Source organism: Rhipicephalus microplus, chromosome 1 (assembly GCF_043290135.1).
Source record: "Rhipicephalus microplus isolate Deutch F79 chromosome 1, USDA_Rmic, whole genome shotgun sequence".
Classification (NCBI taxonomy): domain Eukaryota; kingdom Metazoa; phylum Arthropoda; class Arachnida; order Ixodida; family Ixodidae; genus Rhipicephalus; species Rhipicephalus microplus.
In genome coordinates this window covers 293,900,987-293,924,645 of record NC_134700.1, presented here as the reverse complement: position 1 = coordinate 293,924,645, position 23,659 = coordinate 293,900,987, and the positions used below count along the sequence as shown (strand labels likewise).

At 46.8% G+C, this 23,659-nt stretch overlaps 2 protein-coding genes across 5 annotated transcripts in view; one reads left to right on the top strand and one right to left on the bottom strand.

Annotated features, from left to right (window-relative positions):
* Positions 1-418: 418 nt before the first annotated feature.
* Achl (La ribonucleoprotein translational regulator Achilles) lies at positions 419-1,633 on the top strand. Its single transcript, XM_037417854.2, has one exon. It carries the CDS (start codon positions 562-564, stop codon positions 1,528-1,530), a length of 969 nt encoding a protein of 322 aa, XP_037273751.2. The 5' UTR covers positions 419-561; the 3' UTR covers positions 1,531-1,633.
* Positions 1,552-23,659, bottom strand: part of Phax (phosphorylated adaptor for RNA export) — a 37,867-nt gene continuing 15,759 nt past the window's right edge. For all 4 annotated transcript variants that reach the window (XM_037412177.2, XM_037412174.2, XM_037412176.2 and 1 more), the window contains exons 5-6: positions 16,482-16,650; positions 1,552-1,830 (exon numbers count right to left, since the gene is read on the bottom strand). In XM_037412177.2, the coding sequence (XP_037268074.2) occupies positions 1,631-1,830; positions 16,482-16,650 (369 nt within the window). In that variant the 3' untranslated portion in view covers positions 1,552-1,630. The remainder of the gene's footprint in view (positions 1,831-16,481; positions 16,651-23,659) is intronic.

Here is a 23,659-nt window from a genome sequence, read left to right as displayed (position 1 = left end):
CACAAATTAATTACAGGAGAAGAAGAAGAAAACGCCGAAAATTTCGATTTGAACTAAGCATTCTCGGTCGATTCCCGAAGTGGGTACGTGTCATAGGGTTGAAAAAAAAAAAAAAACAGCGGCCCCGGGCGCGTTTTCTCATCGACTACTCGAACGTTGCTTGTCTTGTCGCCCAGAAGATCTTGTCTCATACCCACAAGGAGGATTGGTCACATTGTACCTTATAATAAAAATTTCTTACACAACGCTTATTGCAATTAACAATGGCACTCACGTGCAGAACATTTTCTTCCTCGTTCGGGGCCTTGCCAAAACAAGGCAACGCGGTCAGAGCTCAACAGAGGACGAGCGCGTGAATCCCGCGCCACTGATACGAGCTCGTGGGGGCAGCCGGCGCGAGCAAGGAAGACGACGACGACGGAGGGGTTATAACCGGCAGCGGCCGGGACTGCAGCATCCATTGGGCAGCCGCAGTAGCGTGGCGGGAGGCGACGAGGACGAGCGGGGCCGCAGAGACCAGCGTTCGGGAATCAGCCACCGGTCATCGCGCAGCGACCAGCAATGGGCACGGCCGACGAGAAGCCCTGGGAGGAGGAGGATAACCACGACAAGGACTCGGGCCTCGATTCGCTCAACGGCTCCGCCGAGGAAGAGGAAGATCTGACGCAGCGCATCGTGGCCCAGATCGAGTACTACTTTTCGGACGAGAACATCCTGCGCGACTCGTTCCTGCTCAAGCACGTTCGACGCAACCGGGAGGGTTACGTGAGCCTCAAGCTGATGGCCTCGTTCCGAAAGGTCAAGAGCCTGACCAAGAACTGGGAGCTGGTGCGCGAGGCGCTGCGTTCGTCGTCCACGCGGCTCGAGGTGAACGCCGAGGGCACGAAGGTGCGCCGCCGCGAACCACTGCCCGATCACGACGAGACGGCGCCCTCGCGCACCGTGGTCGCCTTCCCCCTGGTGGACCGCGTCACCGTCGAGGCGGTGGCGGAGATCTTCTCACGTTGCGGGCCCATCTCGCTGCTGCGCCTGCTGCGACCCGGCGGACCCGTGCCGCCCTGCGCCAAGCGATTCCTCCAGCGACACCCGGAAGCCAGCGGCTGCTCCGCCGCCGTCGTCGAGTTCGAGCACCACGAGGCAGCCAGTCTTGCCGTGCGGCAGGCCAGCCCTCTGCTGCGCGTGTTGCCACTCTCCCTGCCGGCGGCGGTGGGTGTGCCTCCGCTGGGCGGCGGTACACCCGCCGCCGCCGTAGAGGGCGACTGCCAGCGCAGCGGACAGGCCGCCGGCGGCAGGGCCAACCGCAGCGTCCGAGTGCCTGGCCCGGGCGGCGCAGCCTGCAGCTCCCCGCGCCCCTCGTCGCCGCTGCTGGCCCCCCGACACAAGTCCCACAGCCAGGGTGACGTGAGCGTTGCCGGTCTGTGGGTCAAGAAGCGCCCCGACGGGCTGGGGCCCGTGCTTCGCCAGCCCCGGGGCCCAGACGGCACGCGCGGCTTCTATGGCCGCAGCAGCGCCTGCCTGGCGCCCTCCTGAGCTCAAGCAGACCACCCAAAATTCGGCTGCTCCGCCCCTCACTGTTCCTTTACTTTTTTTGTCACTGTCTTTTATTGTGTCCATTAAACTTGTTCAACCTTTAGTCTACGATTTCTCCATCCTCCAAGTCCTCGTCGTCGACGGTTGTCATAACGACCTCGACGCAACCGCTGTCGGCTGCTTGCGGCGGTCTGTCAGGTTCTTCCAACTTTCCGGCTGCTCCCAGCTGCAGTTCAGGCTCCTCGGCGTCTTTACCCTGCCCAGTCTCTTCGTTCACGGGAGCCGCTGCCGCTGCTCGAGCTGCACATATGCAAACACGTAAGATGTATTTTTGCACTCTGCGTCAAATAGCAGCGCGGGCACACACGTACATTAGCACTGGACAACGCCTTCCACGAGCGTATAGGTCCATATAACAATTGTATACGTATGTCCAGCTGTACGTCACCTAATGAGATTCGGCCACAAACCTTCAAGACGTATAGAAATACTTCCCAAAAACCTAGCAAGCCAGTGAGTGCACGAGTTTCTCAGGCATCGTATGCACTATATACCGTACAGTAAAAAAACTACAACTGTATCAGTGTCCTTGCATCGCAAGGAATCCACACGAAGGCTGCAAGTCCGTCAGCGCAAGCAAAAGTTGCACGCGTAAATTTGGTGACTCTCAAACGTGACGTCACCACATCTGGGGACGATGCAGCGAGCCACGTTAAAAAAATTGCCGCAAAGAACAAAAGAGGAGTGGGTCAGGAAACACACGCTTGTTAGCATAGCGTTTCACAAATTTTGTGAGGGACACATCAGAATAGAGAAGGCACGGGCAGGACATGCAGAAATAAGCCAATATAATCCCTGGGCATGAATATTAATCAACACATGGAAAGAGAAGGAAAATTCAAGTACGTCAGAGGGAGATGTAAAGGATAGACGACGAGGAGGAGGAAGAAAGGTTAATTGTTCGAAACGGTGTACGGCAGTAAAAGTTCCGCTTCAACCTTTGGTGGGATGTCTCTTCATTCCAGGAACTCTCTTGCCTTCACTGCCTCCTTGGAGATTAAGAAATTTGGACAACATGGAAAAACGTGGAAGAGACATCTATCCTACAGCGGGAGCAGTCAGGCTGCTGCTGATAATGCATAATGCCATCGTGAGAAGTATAGGTGATTTACCGATAAGGCGTACACGGCCGTCAACTAAGGGGCAGTGGGAGACCGCACTGCTTAGCTCAAACATCGAGGACCAACTACGAGTCATCACACGAGCCAATGATCAGCCGCGACAAGGTTTGCCTTATTATGGCTAATTTTGCTCGGCTAAATGAAATGATATCACGACCGGGAAACCGGCAACAACCGGAACAAGTTGCTGCTGAGCAACGCTGCCGCAGAAAAGTATACAAGGCGCCGCGCCGACCGTCGTACAGGTTAAGGCGATGAGTGTGGCCGCACTGTTACAGCGGTTAGGAAATGAGCTTAGCTAAAGCACTGCGTGAGTTTAGTTTCTTGAGTATTGTTGCCATCAGCTCAGTTACATGTTTGTTTTTTTGAATGAGTGAGCTTTATTTATTTACTATACTGTAAGCCCTCGCGGAATGTTAAAGGACAATATAAAATATTATGAAAAACAATACTACGTACGAGTCAACTCCAAACGACGCTGAAAAAGTGAAGCTGACTCACAATTAACAAATACATTGACAGCAAACTTGTTCCAGTCGATAATCGTATGAGGCAGCAAGGAAAACTTGAACATATCAATTCTCGTGGAATGAGGTAAAATAACGCAAAAATTTTGTGAGCTTTGGCAGTGTTTAAAGCGACACTAATGTAGTCGACGGAATGACACTTTGTCAGCCAATGCAGACTTCACACGTTTTCAAAAAAAAAAAAAAATGCACCAAAACAAGCTGGCGCGTACAGTGCTGATCGCGTTTCGCGAAACAGACGAACCAAACCGTGTCTCGCCGTAACGTCGCGACGACGACTGGGCCCGCTACCTCGACCTCGCAGCAACCTGACATCCAAACCAGGAACGACATCCTCAGTGCCCTACCGGTTGGCTCCCACGAGCGCAATCTCGCTGTTGTGTCCCTATTCACCTTCGAGGCTCTTGCCGCACGGTTTGGTATTTCCCTGAACGAACCGCCTGCACATCGTGAATTCTACTCTGGCCCGTTTTAAAACGTGCACATCTCGGTACCGCTGGCCTTCTTGGTGGTAGTCCCAGTCGACTGCGAGTAACATACCGATCTTCTTGCGCGCGTGCGCTTATTTCGTCTTTTTTTTTCCCCTAACTCAAAGTCAATTCTTTCGTGCGACGCTACACCACGCCTGCTCGGAGTCCCACGTGACTTTGTTTCCGTAAAGCTCCGAGCTGCTTGACGGCTTTTTTTTTTTTCCCTTCTTCCTATCCTTCGTCGGCCCGTAGCGCCTTTCGCCGTCAGAGCAGACAATCTCTCCCCTCCTCTATCAGTTCGGGAGCGCCCTAACTTCTTTCCACTTGTCCAGTGGGTTTTTCCTTCCTTTCCTCTCTCTCTTTCTTTCCCTTCCCGGGTACATCATCTCGACCCCGGCTTCTCGCCGGTCTTTCGGTGTATCGCGTCTGCCGCGTTGGGTTTCTTGCGCGCGTACGTAATAGGAGCGATTGAATGCTTTTCACCACCCTTCTCATACCGCTTTCTTCTGTCTCTTTAAGTCCCATTCCCCCATTCCCTGCGCAGAACTGTGGAGGTGCCCTCCATTGAGAGAGGCAGCAACGCAACTGCGCTTTTTTTTCTTCCTTTTTCCCCTTTCAAAGTCACTTCACAACATGTATGCACGTGCCACCACTATGATGAAGCAGCCGCCACGCGCTTCGCTAGGGCAAACCTGACTTGAGAACGTCACGCACAGTTGCAACAAGACCTCCGCGGCTGCCGTCGCCACACAGCGTCGCGCTGTGCAAATGAGGCCCAGAGAAATGAAACGGCCGTCAAGCCGCCACGTTCCCAAGCACGGTGCGACAAGCCCAAAGACAAACTGCGCGACGGCGACGTGTTGCTGCAGTGCTGCTGCTCTATTTTTGAGTCCTCGACACGGCGCGGTTGTGCCAAACGTTGGTCGCTGCCGCGCTTGCCATACCAAGCCGACAGTGACGACGGCGTATGACGAAGCTCTTTGCGGCAAGTTGCGCGCCTCGACGCACGGATGCCAGAAACACGTCAGAAAAGCATTCACACGGCGGAATATATGGGGACGGTGGGGGCGATTACAGTGCATACATAAAGCCCCTGAATAATTCAGGGAACTATTGCATACAGCATCAGCGGCGCCTTCTCGGTTAAAACGGCATGCGGGGGTCTGTCCGAATTTCTGACTACTTTAGCTAAGGAGGGGGAGGGGAGGCGTTGTTATAAAAAAACGTGAGCTTCGGCATGTTAGAAACCCATTTTCAATCTTCACACGTAAAGATACACTAAAGAGAAACAATAAGTTCTTTTAGATTAATAAACTGCACTCTGAGAACTCGAACTGTGATGAGGTGATGGCAAGTATCATAATTAAGTTTAACAAAAGGTACAAGATGAAGGTGGTACAGGCCTATGCACGTACATCTAGCCATGATAATCATACGGCTGAACGCTTCCATGAAGACGTGGAGTCAGCCATTAATAAAGTAAAGACACAGTATACTATTCTGATGGGCGACTGTAATGCCTAAGTAAGCAAGAAACAGGCCGGTGACCATGAATTGGAGGAATACCGCATCGACTCTAGAAAAGCCAGGGGGAGTTATTAGTAGAGGTCGCAGATCGCAATAATTTTTGAATCGATCTTGAATACCTTTTACAATAAACAGGCTAACCGTAAGTGGACATGGCGAAGTCCTAATTGCAAAACTAAATATGGAATGCGAGTGGTTCTTAATAAAGAGAAAGGAAGAGAAAAGTGAGCCCCGTAATTGTCTGCTTCAGTGAGCGACACCGCCACAGGGCTCACAAGGGATGGGGGTGAGGAGGGATAAAAAGGGTAGAAGTAAAGGTATAGAAAAGAGGAGGAAGAAGCAACAACAAACTGAGGGGATAGGAGAGACAGGAAAGATGGAAGCACGGTCACTGGAGTCCGAGGACGGAATACACTTGTGAGAGATGTTGTCGGCGTCTGTAGATGGCGTAGAGCAGGTCCAGTAAGTCAGAGCTTCACTGTCGTCGAAGGTCGTCGGTGGCAGGAGGTGGCGTTGGGCGAGCCCAGTCGGCCAGAGCTACGGTGATGCCGAAGGTCGCAAGCGCGCGGAGCGCGCGGGCGCACAACCGGTCGGCACGAAATCCAGCAAGCGAGTCCTAAATATGGAATAAACCTTCATTCTGTGTGCACACCCAGGCATTGTACAAGATGTAGATGTAGTTGGCAAGATCCGATGCAGTGACCATAGAATGGTAAGAGCTCGTATTCACCTAGATTTGAAAAAGCAAAGGCATACACTAATATGCAAGAAGCCAATTAATGAGCTAGCAGCGAGAGGGAAAGTACAGAAATTCAGAGTTTCGCTTCAGAATAGATTCGAGGCACTAAACGAGGTAAGTGACGTTAGCATTGAAACAATGAACGATAATCTTACCAGTATCATCAAAGAGTGTGTAATGGAAGTGTGAGGTACAGTCACTAGACAGAACACTGGCAAACTATCTCAGGAGATGAAAAATCTCATTTAAGAGACGACAAACCATGAAAGCCTCAAATGCAACTGACAATATAGAGCTAGGGGCGCTTTGGAATAGGCGTAAGGTGGCTGAAATCAGAAGGTATAACATAGAGAGAATTGAGCAGGCTGTAAAAAGCAGCAAAAGCCTAAAAGCAGCAAAGACAAAACTGTGCATAGGCAAAAATCAGATGTATGCATCAAGGAACAAGGAAGGCAATGTCACTTATAACCAATATGGACAGGATAGTCGAGATTGCGGAGGAGTTCTACAGAGAGCTGTACAGAAGCCAAAACAACCAGAATGAAATCATGAGAAACAATAATAGTCTAGAGAAATTCGACATCCTACCAGTGACGACTGGGGAAGTAAGGAAAGCCCTAGAAGGAATGCAAAGAGGCAAAGCCACCGGTGAGGATAAGATAACAACGAACCTCCCAAAAGATGGCGGAGAAGTTGTGTTGGAAAAATTGGGCACCTTGTATATATATATGAAGTGTCTCTTGAAAAGAAGGGTACCGGAATCTTGACCATTGATCATGACCATTGAGCAATGGAATAAAGAACTACTAGAAGACGTCGGATAGGCCACTATTAACATAGAATGGAAGAACTGAGAAAAGGACGAGCAGCCAAGGGTAAACAGCACAATGGCACACTGGAAGCAAGCCAAGAAATCAATCCAGTTGCGGCTTCAAGCACAAAAACACGACAGAAATCTGAGAAGAAGAATCACACAACTAAACAAGCAAATAGAAGAACACTGTGCACAGCTTTGCAACCAGGAATGGAACTAGGTGTGTGAGACTATGGACAAGAACATTAACACGAGCAAGACATAGATGATTCTCAGACACTTACTCGATCCAGCCAAGACTACGGCAGCATCGAGAGCCGAGATGACTAAGATCAAGCACCAATACAAGGGCAACATGAAAGCAATGGGAGAATATATTGTCCAAAAGTACCTTGCGAGACCTCCGGGAATCAATCACAAGGAGTACGAGGGCTCATCTAATGAAAATCTGGATAGGGACTACTCAGAACAAGAAATCAGAGCTGTCCTGAAGAACCTCAAGACCAAATCAGCCCCCAGGCCTGACATGGTATGCAACAAAATTTTCCGGAACCTGGACGATCAGGCAGTAAAACACCTCACAGATTACATCAAGTGTTGGATGAATGGCAAAATACCGGATGAGTGGAAAAAGTCGGATGTGGTCCTCATCCTTAAGCCCGGAAAGCCTCATCCATCCAGCATATGTGTTCAATATCTCTTACTTCGTGTGGCAGTAAAGTTATGGAGCATGCTTTCCTTAATAGAATCAAAGGGCATTTGGAAGCTACTAAAGCATATCCCAGCTCCATAATCCGCTTCAGACCAGAGCTGTCGACCCAAATGCCATGATTCAGATAAAAGAATAAGTGAGTGACGTACCAGGATGGGGAGTCCGCGCCATCCTAGGGTATGACTTAAATAAAGCTTTCGACAGTGATCATCGCTCGACCATCCTAGAGAGAGTGATACAACTCAATCAAAGTGAGCGGGCATACAATTACATCAAGGACTTTCTCACGGATAAAAAAGCTCGGATTAAACTAGATGAAAAAGAAAGCATACAAGTCGACATGGGAAGCACGGGTACCCCACGAGGTTGTGTTATCTCCCAAATGCTTTTCAACCTGAGAATGATTGGACTACCCCGAAAGCTTAACAACATGGAAGGAATCAATCACATGATATATGTGGACGATATAACGATTTAGACAACTCAGAACACAAACGCTGGACAAATAGAGGCAAGACTCCAGGAGGCGGTCGAGGTTGTGGAAAGCTGCCTAACTGACACTGGGCTACAGTGCTCTCCTGAGAAATCAGAGCTCCTGCTGTACCGCCCCAGAAAGCTGGGAAGTCCACCCAAGGGAACTTCTATTTTTCAGATCAAAGGCATCACTCTGACCACCAAGAGTGGCATGCTCATCCCAGGCGTGCCAAAAGTACAAAGGTACAAACAAGAAGACGATAGTGCGCCTCAATAACAAAGTCATGGCAGCAATTCAATTATTTCAAAGAGTCACTAACAGAAGGAAACGCATTAACGAACGAAACGTTGTATGCATGGTCCATGCCTTCGCAATAAGCCATATCACATTGCAGCCTTCGTCCGGTGGAACAAAGTAAAAAAGGACAAGATAAATGCTCTCATACGTAAGGCATACAAATCAGCCCTACGTCTCCCACCGTACACCAGCAATGAAAGATTGCTGCAATAGGGGATCCACAACACGTTGGGCCGAAATAAGTAAAGCTGAACCCCCACTCCTGCTTGGGCCCATTTGTGGCCTGCAGTATTGTATAAATAAATAAAATAAATAAATGAACAAATAGCCGAACTTGAAAGGCTCTCCAGCACATGGGCCGGCAGAGAAATTATGGACAAATTGAACATCAATTACCATGGAATGAGGGGTCCCGAAAAAATGCTCGACACACATGTCCGAGTCAAAATTATCACTGATCCGCTACTAAAAAACATGCACCTGATACACAATGTGGAACGGAGAAACTGCCGCACGAAAGCAATCTTGAAAAACCATGAAAAGAACGAGAGCTCCCTATTCGTGGATACAGCCAGGTACACCGGGAAGGAAGCTTTCATGACCGTGGCGATCGACACGAAAGGAATGGTAGTGTCGTCCAGCTCAATAAAAACCAGGCACTCAAAAGCTGCGGAAGTGGCCATAGCGCTAGCCTTACTCAGAAGACGTAATTGAAATGAATTCGGGCGCACATGGGCGAAGATGAAGAGGATTCCAAGACCCCCCCACCAAACCTGAATGAAAAGGCCCACTTGCCGCCCGCGAACTCACCATCGGCGGCTGGGAACACCCACCTCATTACCTCAGGGAAACCGATCTTCAGTTTGCTTCTCACCTTCCTCGACATATTGGCTCACTACTATAAACAAAGGGAGATACATCCAAAACCCCACCCTAAACTATATAGGTCACAAGAAGTAGACTGGAGACGCTTACAAATGAGAACGTTTCAAAACCAAGTGCAGCTCAACCGCATATACTCCGGAAAATTCCCCAATGCTGGCTGTGTCCTATGTAAACACGAATGCACAGGCATGGAGCACATTCTTTGGAAGTGCCCACACACTACACAGCTTTTCGATCAAAAAAACCCTGACCTCCTTGAGACGTGTTGACTCGACGCTCTGGCTAGCTCAGAATTCGCAGACCGAATTCGGACCATCCAGCAGGCCCGTAAAGCGGCGAAAAGACTAAATCTTACCGCGACCACCCGGGTGGCCTAGGCCTGGCCGCTAATCTGCCGGTTTTAAATAAAGTTTTTTCCATTCCATTCCAAAGTGACATTAGAATTCAATGAACCAAAAAAAAAAACATGCAGGATTTTGTACAGGCTGCTCCGCAATAAACCACATTCATACTACTACCAATCAGGTAATAGTAAAATGCGCAGAATTCAACCAACCCCTATACATAGCCTTCATTGATTACGAGAAGGCGTTTGACTCAGCCGAGACATCAGCAGTAATGTAGGCACTACGGAAATAGCATTGAAGAAGCCTACATAAACATACTGGAACAAATCTACAGTGGATCCACAGCCACCATGGTCTTCATGAAAAAAGCGACAGAATCCTAATAAAGAAGGGTGTAAAGCAGGGAAACACGATTTCTCTCATGCTATTACAGGAGGATTTCAGGACTCTAATTTGGAAGAGTCAGGGATAAGAGTTAATGGAGAGTATTCTAGTAACCTGCGATTTGCTGATGACATCACCTTTATGAGTAATTCAGGGGACGCATTACAGCTCATGATTACTGAACTGGACACCGAAAGGGAAAACTAGGTCTGAAAACTAATACAGCGATACCACCGAGGTCTGCTGATTTAGAGCAATTTTCGAAGCAGAAAAATTGACATTTTGGAGCACTTCGGAGCAGCAAAATTTTCTATTTTGGAGCAATTCAAAGCAGGTAACTTCACATCCTGTAGGAGAAGCAAGTTGCATTTACATTCAAGGACATGAATAATTATTTTGGGGCTCTTGTGAAGAGCTAGAAATATTTTAATTGATTGCAAACCTCATGGAGGTGGACATCTTAGGAGCGTTCCCCATTTAAGTTGATGATGCAAAAATAATGTCACGTTGTTGAGCATTCCGGAAAAAATTGTACAGTGACTATTTACGCAGTTAATAAGCAGAATAGTGGTTGAATATAACAGTACATGAAATAACATTCTAAATACACCCTTGTGCTTATAAGCAGATGTGGTAGACAAACGCTATGACATACAACACTAGAAACTCACACAGTCCCAACTGCATTTCTCTAAGATGAATTGAAGGATAAAAAAGGTTATTTTTATTCACAATTGAATATATTGCTGGGTGCATCATGACGTCATTCAGGTAGTCTCACAAAGCCGACCTCCTCCGGCACTCATCTCTCTGTGCTATAACTGCACGATTTAGCAAGCTACATTTTCCTTTTGCAGCAGTGTTTTATATGTGGCTAGAGTGTTCTGTCTATACTCCAAAAACCCCCTATATCCTCCTCTTGAAAGCAATGCCCAAAAAAAAAAAAAAAAAAACCTCAAGGGGTACCTGATGCAGTCGCCTAAGACAACTCGTCGGTGAAAGCCATTTTGTTTTTATTGCGATTGTAATACATTCTCGACAGGTTTTTGCCATCACCAGATTGATTTGATTTGACATGTGGGGTTCAACATTCCAAAACCATCATATGACTATGAGTGACGCCGTAGTGAAGGGCTCCAGAAATTTCGACCACCTGGGGTTCTTTAACGTGCACCCAAATCTGAGCACACGAGCCTACAGCATTTTCGCCTCCTCTGAAAATGCAGCCGCCGCAGCCGGGATTCGATCCCGCGACCTGCGGGTCAGCAGCCGAGTACCTTAGCCACTAGACTACCGCGGCGGGGCTGTCGTCCCCAAAGGTGTAGGCAAAAATATCTTTTTTTTTTTACAGGGGACCACTTTGACTTGCAGGAGGCCGGGGGGTCATTTCCTGCTATATATGCCATAGTGAAAAAATTTCGCGGGGGGAGGGGAGGCATCCCTGATGTGCCCCTCACCCCCCTGGCTGCGCCACTGGCTATCACCATCATGTTTTGTGTACTGTCCAAACTGATAACGTCCTCCTGCGCATTGTGTGATGAGGGTAAAAGCACGCAAACGGGGGCCACGAACGCGGCTAAAGCAGAGATAAAAAGAGCCGACCTATCTCCTTCCTTTGCATGGAGGACGGATGTAATAACATCATGTACCCCCAACTGTCAAGCCTGCTATCGACTGTTACTCAAGCAGAGAGGAACGCGCTGCCCGTCTTCAAGGAGCAGAAAGGAAATAGGGCTGCAAGGAGGGGGGCATTGTTATATGAAGTTTGACTTTAAGGGTGTGATCGCTGATGGGCCCGCTATTTCGGCAAGCATTAAAGACGGCTGGTATACCCTTCTAGCTTTTACTCTGAAAGCAAATACACTGGGCCAAAGTGGCTCGCTTTCTGGAACGACCATAAAGGGGTGTGCACTGAGCTTTGATCGCAAAGCGGCCACACTATATTCACACCATTTTGGAGGTCCATTCGTACGCCCTGTTCACCATTCATAAAATCGCACTTATCTAGACCAGCGGAGCGCATGCCTGCCGACACTGTTGTTGGCCGCAGCTTCTATCTCACGTTAGCTACAAGCTTCTGTTCATCCTTGCATTAGAGCACAAGGAATTAACACATAGTATGACCATGTTTGACATCATTACAGCATCTCTCTTTACATGTTTCAAAAAAAGAGCTGAAGCAACCAGTTTGGCGCTCTAGACAAGTCTGATTCCATCTGTACGTGCAACGGCGTGCAAGGGGTGTTCCGGGGGTTTCTAGTCATCCAAGTTGCTGTACGGGTATTGAACACTGCGCGTGCAGCAAGTTTTCTGCGTGTGCGTGGTCCCCCGAAATGGCAACCACGCCGCTAGTGCTCCTCGCGGATGATGTCAAGCCTTATTATTTGGTATAACAATACAATTTGTTCGTATCCCATTCATTGCTAAGAGCTTAAGTGAAACTAACAAATTGTATCTTTTGGACCCGATGTTGCATAACTCAACCGAACGCTGGCTAAAGGGACAATGACCACTCCAGTTGCTGAAGCAGTTTTCGTGCTGTCATTCATATAAATGCGAGGCAGGGGTTAGTAGCACAGAATGTTTACGAGCAGTCTTATTATGCCTGTAGATACAGCCCGCGCCAGTGACTGTACCCTTCGAGCGACACAGCCTCCCCCAGCAGTAAAAATATTTTTCTTTTTGCGATGCTGTGATGTTAAATTTTTTTTAACCGTCAGCTACTGACCCTGGAAAACGTGGGGCGGACATGTAACATGGCATAACCGTTTCACAGTGGGCCTTCCGACAAGTGCGGCCAGCGATGGCCCCACTACTGAAAGCTGCATGTATTAAAACCGAATTGCAGCTGCTTCAACGAGGAGGCATGCTTTTATTAATGAGATGAAATTCAAAAAGAAAGAACGCGAAAATTGCATTCGGACCCTAGCAATCTCGAGTTTGAAAGGACGGGTTCTTTTGGAGGCTTTTACCGTAATAGCGATTACAAATGCAGATGTGCTGGTGGAAGATATTACGAAAAAACTCTTTAATTATAGAAAAAGTGTCAACGCGTTCCCATCCTTCACGTGTTCTTCTGTGGACGCGAAGCACATAAAAGTAGAACGCGATGTTCAAAAGTGGACGTGACAAATATTCTGGCAGCACGGGTGAAGTTATTAGTAAACATTGCTTTAATTACGTGCCACGCAACTCTTCAAACGTGCTATAAGCAACGTTCCTGAAACGGACGACGCCCGCCGATGAATTGCTGCCGCAGCTTCACGCTACCAATTGGACTAGACGTCACGAGCTCCTGTTGAGAGCACGTTTCGCTGTTAAGCGGACCTGCACAACAAAACTTGCGTCAGCACCAAACATAACATTGTGGATTATATAGGGCGCAAGCGCGACCGGTGTTTATTCAGCGCAATGACTTTAGGTACGCGATTGTGACTTTGATTGCCCAGAGAAAAAGGTGCACTTGTTTTGACGCGCTGGCGTGGATATTGCCAGAGATAGACGCTTTTAAATTTGACTTTGGTGCAGTTTGGCACAATTTACATCAATATTATCAGGATGGCGCAGTAAATTTGATTTGGCGCAATAGGCGCTGGAGAGAGGTCACTGTTAATCTGCACAAAACTAAAGTAATGTGCAAGTCTCGGCAGAAAACGGCACTTTGTAATAGGTGGAGAGATGCTGGAAGTTATAAAGAAATATGTCTACTTAGGACAGGTAGCGACCGCGAAGCCGAACCCCGAGATGGAAGTAAGTAGAAGAATGAGAATGGGGTCGAGCACATTTGACAAGTATTCTCAAATCTTGACTGGCAGATTGCCACTATCCCTCAAGAGGAAGGTATATAACAGCTGCATTTTGCCGCTACTGGCCTACGGAGCTGAAAGCTGGAGGCTTACAAACAGGGTTCAGTTAAAATTGAGGGCAACGCAGCGAGCAATGGAAAGGAAAATTATAGGTGTAACCTTAAGACACAAGAAGAAAAGCAGAGTGGGTCAGGGAACAACCCGGGGTCAAGAATATCATAGTTGAAATCAAGGAGAAGAAATGGACATGGGCTGGGCACCTAGCATGTAGGCAGGATAACCGCTAGTCATTAAAAGTATTTGACTGGATTCTCAAAGAAGGCAAGCAGGTGAGGAGGAGGCAAATAGTTAGGTGAGTGGATGAGATTATAGGAATTTGTGGGTATAAAGTGGCAGCAGCAAGCACAGAACCAAGTATATATATATATATATATATATATATATATATACACACTCTGACGAAGGCCGAAACGTTAGTAAATACGATCCTTTTTTTATGTGCTATCTACAAGTTAATTCAATATAGAAAATACCCGGACCTGTCGTGCCTTCCCTTCAAGTTCTATCTATCTATATATATATATATATATATATATATATATATATATATATATATATATATATATATATATATATATATGCGCAGGCATGGTGGCAAAAGTCGCCGTAGTAGCATTGCTAATAGTCAGGTAGATCCTCCGTGAGAACAGTAACAATGAAAGCATTTATTTTAGCAGTTTCGGCCCAAGTCTGACCTTCGTTAGGATAGGGGGTACATTCTGTCCACGCTCACATTTATAATATTTTGAGTGAAAAAATAAGAGGGAAGGAACAGCTAAGACAGAAAAAAATTATATATATATATATATATATATATATATATATATATATATATATATATATCAAAGAAAGAAGTGTGTACTTAAGGACTCGTTTTATCGTGCTTGACACAATATTAATGAGATCTAACAGACAAGAATGCCAAGGAAAGTGTAGGAGAAGCTATTAGACTGAATGGTAATGTAAATGTGAAGAAAGAAAAGTGGGTGAAAAGATAAGTTGCTGTGGGCAGGAACCGAACCTGCAACCTTCGAATGCGATCGATGATCTACCAACTGAGCTACCACGGCGGCCATCCGCTCAACCACTTTCATCATCATCATCACCAGCCTGACTACGTCCACTGCAGGACAAAGGCCTCTCCCATGTTCCGCCAGTTAACCCGGTCCTGTGCTTGCTGCTGCCAATTTATACCCGCAAACTTCTTAATCTCATCTGCCCACCTAATCTTCTGTCTCCCCCTAACCCGCTTCCCTTCTCTGGGAATCCAGTCAGTTACCCTTAATGACCAGCGGTTATCCTGTCTACGCGCTACATGCCCTGCCCATGTCCATTTCTTCTTCTTGATTTCAGCTATGATATCCTTAACCCCCGTTTGTTCCCTAATCCATTCTGCTCTCTTCTTGTCTCTTAAGGTTACACCTACCATTTTTCTTTCCATTGCTCGCTGCGTCGTCCTCAATTTAAGCTGAACCCTCTTTGTAAGTCTCCAGGTCAACCACTCTGTCAACCACTTTACTGAGTACATATTTTGAATTAAACGTGGGAGTGTCAGTCAGCGCCACGAGTAGCCAAGGCGGCGAGTGTGGCACACTCTTTATAAGCCTGTTTGTCGTCACGTAGCACATAAACTTATTACTACCTGACAGCTGACCAATAGTCGCTGTCAGGTAGTAATTCGAAGGTGGCAGGTTCAAAGAACGCGTTATTCAAAGGTGGCGGGTTCGGTTTTTGCCCACGGCAAGTTATCTTTTCACCCACTTTTTTTTCTTCACATTTACATTACCATTCGGTCTAATAACTTCCCTATACTTTTCTTGGCATTCTTGTCTGTTAGATCACATTATTATTGTGTCAAACACACACACCCACACACACATATATAATTATATCAGAGGTTCCATTTCCATTATATCAGAGGTTCCATTTAAGCAGCAGTTCCGTTTTTACTGAGTGCGCTGTATATATAAAGAAAACTTAGGTGTTAGAACAAAGGCAACTATTTTAGACTAAACAGTAGATAGGCCACAGTCTGTGATAAAATGTCCTTTATTTCATTTACTTTTTTTTCTTTTCCCCAATCAGGTAAAGCTCTCTTTTATTAAAATTCCTCAATTCAAAAGATACACACAATTGTATATTACTTTGAAATTACAGAACGGTAAGAATGTTGCTTTGATACATTTATTTAGTTTGATTATGATGGCAGACTACCAGAACTGATGCACGAAGAGGGCATTACCTAAAACACAAGGCTGCTCCACATGACCTCAGAGAGGAGGGGGCACTGAAACATCTCAGAGACTGCCCATAGGATCTAGGCCATAGCAACAACTACCGGGTGCACGCTTCTTGAAAATTTGGTGCCAATTTGAGGCTTCGAACAAATAAAGAAAACTACATACCATCACAAGCCCTGTGGTTTTGCTGAGCTTGCAACAGCAGTATATACTGAAGCAGTCTTAGCATCTTTACATTAATTGAGTATATTCAAAATAGATTTAGCTAACCTGAGACTCTGTTGCAGTTGGCCATAAGACACACTTATATTCTAGACGTGCAAATTGCCGTCAGCACACGTAATGCAGCCACACATGGATATTGGTTTTTAGTCACTACAGACCAGTTCATATTCAAGGTGGCAAAGTGCTGGGTTATTTTCAATTTTGCTAGGAAGGAAGTCTGGTGCTGTGGACTACAGAGCTCACCAAACAAAGCGATACTCACCAACATGCTCCTCTCTGATCCTACGAGTCTGTTCTCTCCGATACTTTCTGCGCATTTGCTCTCGTCGACGAATCTCCTCACCAAAGACCATGTCCGCTTCTTTTTTTGTTGTATTGGCTTTGACCAAAAAAAAGAATACACCGCCAGGCGTCCGCCGGCGACTCTTGTCCTGTTAAAAAAGAAAGAATGGTTTCGTTGTAGGGTTTGAGGGGAAATGAGGAAACGTGTCATTGCATCAAAGCACGTTTAAAGTTGGGTATAGCAATGAGGTGCGCTTATGTGCTAGGAAGCTAGACAGTGTATGTGGCACATGAATAGAAGCCTAAACGAGTAGTATTTGTACGCAGGTTCCAGATACTACAACAATGACTCGATTACGAGACTGGCAGTAGTAGGTGATTACTGGTTAGTCTCAGCCACCTGGGGTTCCTTAATGTAAACTCTTAGCCCAAAGTTCTGAATTTTCATCCTTTGAAGGGGCCCTACAACACTTCTTTGGCGTGGTCAGAAAATGCTGCGGATTGATTGTCGAGTCTACAGAAAACGCATGAGCCAAACTTTATGGCCCAGCGTGAGGCCTTGAAACAACCATTAATTCTCAGACAGCTAGAAATTGCTCACTCTTTTCTCAGCAAGATGCCGTGAACCCATATGACCACACAACAAATACACAGTAATTTACCGATTTGAGCACTGTGAAATGCATAGTTGTTGCGGCCGCCGCGAAATGCCACGACGTGCCCACAAACTTAGTCACGTTGAGAGTAAACCACACATTCAAAGAAAAAGGAAAATGTAAAAGAAATTGTTCAACGTCCTGGCGCATGCTGACAAACGAGGGCTTCTTACCACCTTGCCACAGCCGCTAAGTTTCAGAGCAGTAGATTCTTCTCCTTTCATAAAAATAAAAAGGGTAGGGGGAAGGAAAATATCTCAATGTCCTGATAGCTAGAATGTTGATCTGAACAGAACACTCTGTCTCTCTCTGAAGACCATTAGTCCCACGAACAAGACGCACAAATGGAGTAAATGGTGAATTAGGACTCAAAAAAGGGTTGGTTAGATATTATTCATAATCGTAAATGAAACTCAATACTAATACAAAAGCAAAATAAAAACTGATAACAAGAGTGCCATCTCCCTGCTAAAATTTTGCTGAGATATACCCAGAATATCATTGATAAATTTCCAAAATATTTTTAATAGACAGTGCTGGTCTACTTACTATGACTAAATATATACTGTGCCTGCTTTCTACAAACTCATTTGTAGTCCGCTACAAAATCTAAGATTTATTGGTGTGTACAACTTAACGAAGTAATCATTCCAGTATTAAGACATGCTAATGAAAACAAAAAACAAAAATGGCATCACATTGCATGAGGGAGAAGCAACTAAAAGCTCATGACTGAACTAAAAAACGTATTCTGCATGTCACTGCTCAAACGGTATCTTCAGATCTCTACACTAACCTCCTTGTCTTTCCTCCTTCAATTCTCCTCCTCAGATCTCCAGAAGCTACATAGTCTGCAGCTCTTGCAGTGTGCAGCCCGAGAAATGTCGATATGATGGAAAGAGAGTTGAGAATGCGAGCCCCGGCTGGACAAATATGGTCACGACAGAGGCAGAGTTGCCAGGTCAAAAAGATATAAAATAGCCACGAAATTGAAAGAACTAGAGAAAAAGTGGCCTACTTCAGCCAAGGGCAGTAAAAGTAGCGAAGTGTAGCCATGCGTGAAAACAAGTGCCATGTTTGCACCTGAATGTATAAATGAAAGAACTCTTTGGTGGAAATGTAAATATGTACAGCAAGTACCTCCTGATATTGCAACTTCTTTGCGCAGCTGTGGAAATGATGTTTGTTCATGCATTCTACATGAGTTTTCTTAATATGATTGGAGTACCAGCTCTGTGGTGACAAGAGCGAGTACTGCATGAATGTGCTCATGATCACAGTTGAGACAGAAGCATAAATAGTGGTTGCTTTCGTAGTCGTTTCCCAAGTTATGAAGTCCAAGCAGTCAATATTTTGTCACAATCTATCTCTCATCTTAAGCAAGAACACAGACAGTTCGTATGATGTTTGATCTGCAATGTCAATGAGGGCAGAGCATCTTGGCTGTGGAGAGCATTCGATTGTCTCCTTCACTTCTAAATACACTGGCCTGCAAAATGAGAGCCCATACAACAGTTTTACCTCAAGTTCCGGCCACATATACAAAAGTATTTTCCTTTCTGTAGGGCAAGATCTAATTTCCATTTTGGGAGCTGAAAGCACGCCATGGTCGCCATGTTCTGACACAGCATACTCGAACCTCAGTGGCTGCAGCGTCACGAGATGTTAATAATTTATTTCAAATCAAGGGAACAAGAAACTAGTCAAAAGTTACCCAAGCAGCCAAAACATCTTTTTTGCAGTCACCAGCGTCAAAAAGTAATAGCGGAATCGGCACTAAGTAGCCAAAACTGGCAACCCTGAACAGAGGCTCGCTGACTTAGAATACGAGGCTGCCCCACAACCCATAACAGCTAGCTAGGCAACCTGGGCTTCGATAAGTTTTGCATTCTGGTGGAAAACTATACAATGCTTTTATTCATGCCAGAAATTACAAGAAATACCTCGACTTTCAGGAGAAATACTTGGTCGGAATTTTGTAAGGGCTAATTGTGTGTACGATACAGCTGCAGGTACATTTTATATACATACACCGAGATATTTCAACATGAAATGACCTGCAAAGAATTTTAAAGTCATATTAAAGCACTTGGATTTTTGGCGTAAAATTAAAGTATGTGCATTTCTCACATGTCAATATATCGCACTGTTTCTCTAAAATTTGATGACTATGGCCTACCAATATATCTTCTCTACCTAAACCAAGTTCTTCTAAATGACATGACAGAGTGAAAGAAGTTGGGTGTAAACACCAGGCAGTGGGCTGGGCGAACTGCACAGCGAAAATTCAGAGAGTGAACGCATGAATCCTTTCACCTCACATTTTCTTTTGGTGAAGCAAGTTCGACATACCGGTACGACATACGGACAGCACCCTCTACCTGGCTTTAGTCACTTAGGTTTTTTCTCTTAGAATGTTGCGAACTGCCATTTTCGCAACCCAGCATCACTAAGATCAACAGGCACTGCGCTTCCCCTCAGACAAGGCGGGGGGGGGGGGCACTTTTACATGAAGTAGAGTTGTTTTTAAAACTGCCAAGAATTGACGAAGGTGTTAGTCTTCAAACATTCCCTGCTGACAATTGACCCTTGGTACCTGTACTGATGGCGACGCTAGATTTGTTGAAAGCCGCATTGGCTGAGAGCCGAGGCAACAGACCATTCTCACGGGAATAATAACATGTGGGCAAGCTGTAAGCATTCACCCTAACAGGTTGTCACTCTCGCTTAATTGGGAACCCTCCCGAAATGAAAGAGAGGTGTGGTCTACATATTTTTAGAGCAGAGCATGTAACATTTAACCGCACATGATTGGACCCATGTAGGTGATCCCTTTTCCTTTAAGAAGAGAATGCGGGAGCACAAAGGAATATTTAAGCTCAGGAGATTACCCTGCTAATCAGTCTAGTTGCTTGTCAAACATGCTTGTCATGAGTAAAGCGGGGCACCAGACACGTTCCAAACGCGGAAGAGCTGTGAGGGTACACGAAATAGTCACCCGAAAGCACCCGCACCAGCAAGGTAGACACAAGAGATTGGTTGGAGAAAGGCTCGTGGCATGCGACCTGAGCCGAGAAGAAAAATTCTAGAGGGTGAGCTGGCACTGCGTGTTGGGACGCCAAGCTGCGAAGAGGTGGGAAACGAGCATCGCTACGGCGATGAGAGCAGCATGACCAAGACCGCCCGGTTCTGAGGATGTCGGCACGAAAAGCTCGGGAAGTGGCCGTCGACCTCGGAGATGGTCCCGAGTGAGGCTGCCCGGACTTGTTGCATCCTGCCCAGCAGCTCCTGGTGGACTTGCACCGTCCCCAAATTGCACTAGAACGAGAGCTGCCCACACCAGTCAGCCGAGTGGCCGCATCAACGGGGTAGTTCTTGATGAGCGGGGCCTCGCAAGGCCGAAAATGAAGACAAGGGCCGAGACACGGGCAATGCAGACGTCGATGACGGCGAGGCGTTACCACTTTGTCGTAGCTCTGAGTGTGGCATATGAACAGTAAGAATGTTCTATTATTGCGAGAGCGCATGAGAGCAGCCACTGAGTTGGCGTTTGGTTAGGGACAGTTTAGGCTTAACACTGAACTTGACGCGGATTGTAGTTACTGTTTGGCTGTATAGCTGATTATTGTGTATGGGCACGTTTCTTTTTGGGAGTGTCAGATTATTGTTTGCCATTTTGTTTGCTGTGATAAAGTGTGTTTGTTTTGCCCCAGGCCCGTCTATCGCGTCTCTCTCTCTATTACATCCTTCGCAAGCGCTCCAGAGATAAGTACGTCACAATGGTGTTGAAGTAGATCAACAAGTATCCCTTTTGACAACAAACTATTGTCACGGGAAAAGTAACACAGTAAAACCTTAACAGGTTGTCACTCTCGCTCAATTGAGAAACCTTCCAAATTACAGAGACATGGTCTACATATCTTTAGAGTGGAGCATGTAACAATTAATTGTGCATGATTAGAACCGTGTAGGTGATCCCTTTTTCCTTAATAAAAGAATGAGGGAGCACGAAGGAGTATTTAAGCTTAGGATATTACCCTGCTAATCATTCTAATTGCTTGTCAAACATGACGTTGGAGTAGATCAACAAGTCAAACAATTACGAAAGAAAGGATCTACTGGCGTTCACTTAGCGAATGTTCATGTGGCTGAGGCAGAATCTATCGCAGAGGCAAAGAAGTTTTATTTCAACAATACTTTACCTAATTTCATTAGGGAAAACCCACAAAAGTTCTGAAAATTAATTGAAGAACGAAATAAGTCAATAACAAACATTACACATGACGGCATTGAAATATCTGACCCCAAGAGTGTTGCAAACCTTTTAAATGCCCACTTCCACAGTGTCTTCTCCCCACCTACTCAGCCCTCTTCATAATCCACGGGCCTGCTCCTTGGATATGAATCTTTCTCAACAAGGTGTGTTGAACATGCTTCTTCAATTGAAAACGAAATCATCCTTGGGTCCTGACAACATTCCTAACTTGTTGCTCCGGCGTTATGCTGAACTACTCGGCAAATTTCTTGTAGCAATCTTTCAGGCCTCTGTAGAAACCATCCGCAGTGCTTCCTTCCGATTGGAAACATGCACGCATTGTCCCAATATTGAAAAAGGGTGACCCTTCAGTCTTAAATTACCGTCCGATTTCCATTTTATCATCGTCTTGCAAAATAATTGAGCATATTGCCGCGACAGGTTGGCCACGTTCAAGTAGCCCGCCGCAATCATCGTGGCAAGAGCACAAGCAAGACCCGGCTAGCATGCGCCACGCGTTCGTGCGCTCCGGCAACGAGGAAGAGGAAGATAGTTGGATCTGTGCCACTCGGCTACTCGGACTTGACGACCATAGTCTTTAGAATCGTGGGCACAAGTTCGCCCTAATAAATACGCTTGTTTTTTAACCTGTCTGCCTCAGCATCGCTACATTTCTGGTGGAGGTGCTGGGTTATGAAGCCCCGCGATCTCAAGACAGCGTAGCCCCGACGACCAGCGTATCAACCCCGTGGAAGTAACTCCCGTACACCAGAGGGCAAGTCGCCGTCTTCGAGGTGACTCACCTGAGTTCGGTCCTCTTCACTTTACACCAAGGGGAATTCAAACGATGGATGCCACCACTATGACTACCCAGGTAACACCAGCCCAAGTGTTCATTAGCCAACCGCACCAGCCGCCAGTATTCCACAATGACTCGTACGAGGATGTTGAAGATTGGTTGGACCTGTTCGAGAGAGTGGCGAGCTTGAATGAATGGGACGAAAGAGAGAAGCTCCGTCGCGTATACTTCGCCCTGGAAGACTTCGCAAAGACATGGTTTGAGAACCATGAAACCTCGTTGTCTACCTGGGAGGTATTTCGTCGACAAGCGGTGGCTACGTTCGCGAACATAGACCGGAGAGAAAAGGCGGAGGCTGCTCTTCAATCGAGGAACCAGCTCACGAACGAGAGTGCTGCTATGTACATTGAGGACATGGTCCGTCTGTTCAAGCGGGCGGATTACAACATGGCTGAGAATAAGAAGGTGCGCCATTTAATGCGCAGAGTGAAGCAAGAGCTGTTCGCCGTTCTCGTCCGCAACCCTCCAAGCACTGTTGCTGAGTTTTACTCGGAAGCGACAGCCATCGAAAAAACACTGGAACAGCGGGCTCGGCAGTACAATCGGAATCTTAACTGCGCATCTGCACAGGTATTCTCCGGAGGAGTGCGAAACGACGTTGAAGCCCCGCGAGAGCTCATTAGATCAGTTGTTAGAGAAGAACTGAGCAGACTGCAAATGCCCCAGACTCCAACTGCACTATCCGTTACGGACGTTGTTCGTGACGAACTGAGGCAGGTGATACGAGAGCCAGAGCGTGAGCTGCAGCCGGTTCGACCTATCCGAACATACTCTGAGGTTGTCAGACAACCCACGGTACACAGCAATGCAGTAGTTGCGATGGCGACGACTCCTCTCCCACCTGCGGCACGCAGCGCACCTCGTCCACGGGAACCAACAACTACCTATCTGCCCCCAGGAGCACGTAGCATACATCACTATGTGGAGCGTAGGCCCAGGAAAAGTGACGTCTGGCGTGATCACGAGCGCAGGCCTCTGTATTTTCATTGTGGGGAAGCGGGTCATCTGTACAGATTCTGTCCTTACCGACAGGCTGGATTAAGAGGCTTCCCGTCGTATGCACCGTGCCCCCGAAACGGCGAACGACCAGCGGAGATTGAGGAGTACTTGTCCACGCGCCAGAACTTGCCAACTCTACGCCAACACCGGTCACGGTCACCATCGCCTATGCGCTACCGGTCCTCCAGCCCACGTAGACCTTCAAGGCAGCCTGGTCATCGCTCTCCAAGTCCACTCCCGGAAAACTGAAGCAAGCGACCTGTGGAGGTGAGGCCGCTGATAACGTCTGTTACGAAGATCCTCCAATATGGTTTGAGGGTGATGACGGTGTATTTCCGGTAGATGGGTGCAGCAACGAAAACGTTACTTCAGATTTGCGGTTGAAAATG

Bases quoted from the DNA above. Each gene is read 5' to 3' on its own strand.
- Achl (XM_037417854.2), top strand. From the start codon at position 562: ATGGGCACGGCCGACGAGAAGCCCTGGGAGGAGGAGGATAACCACGAC.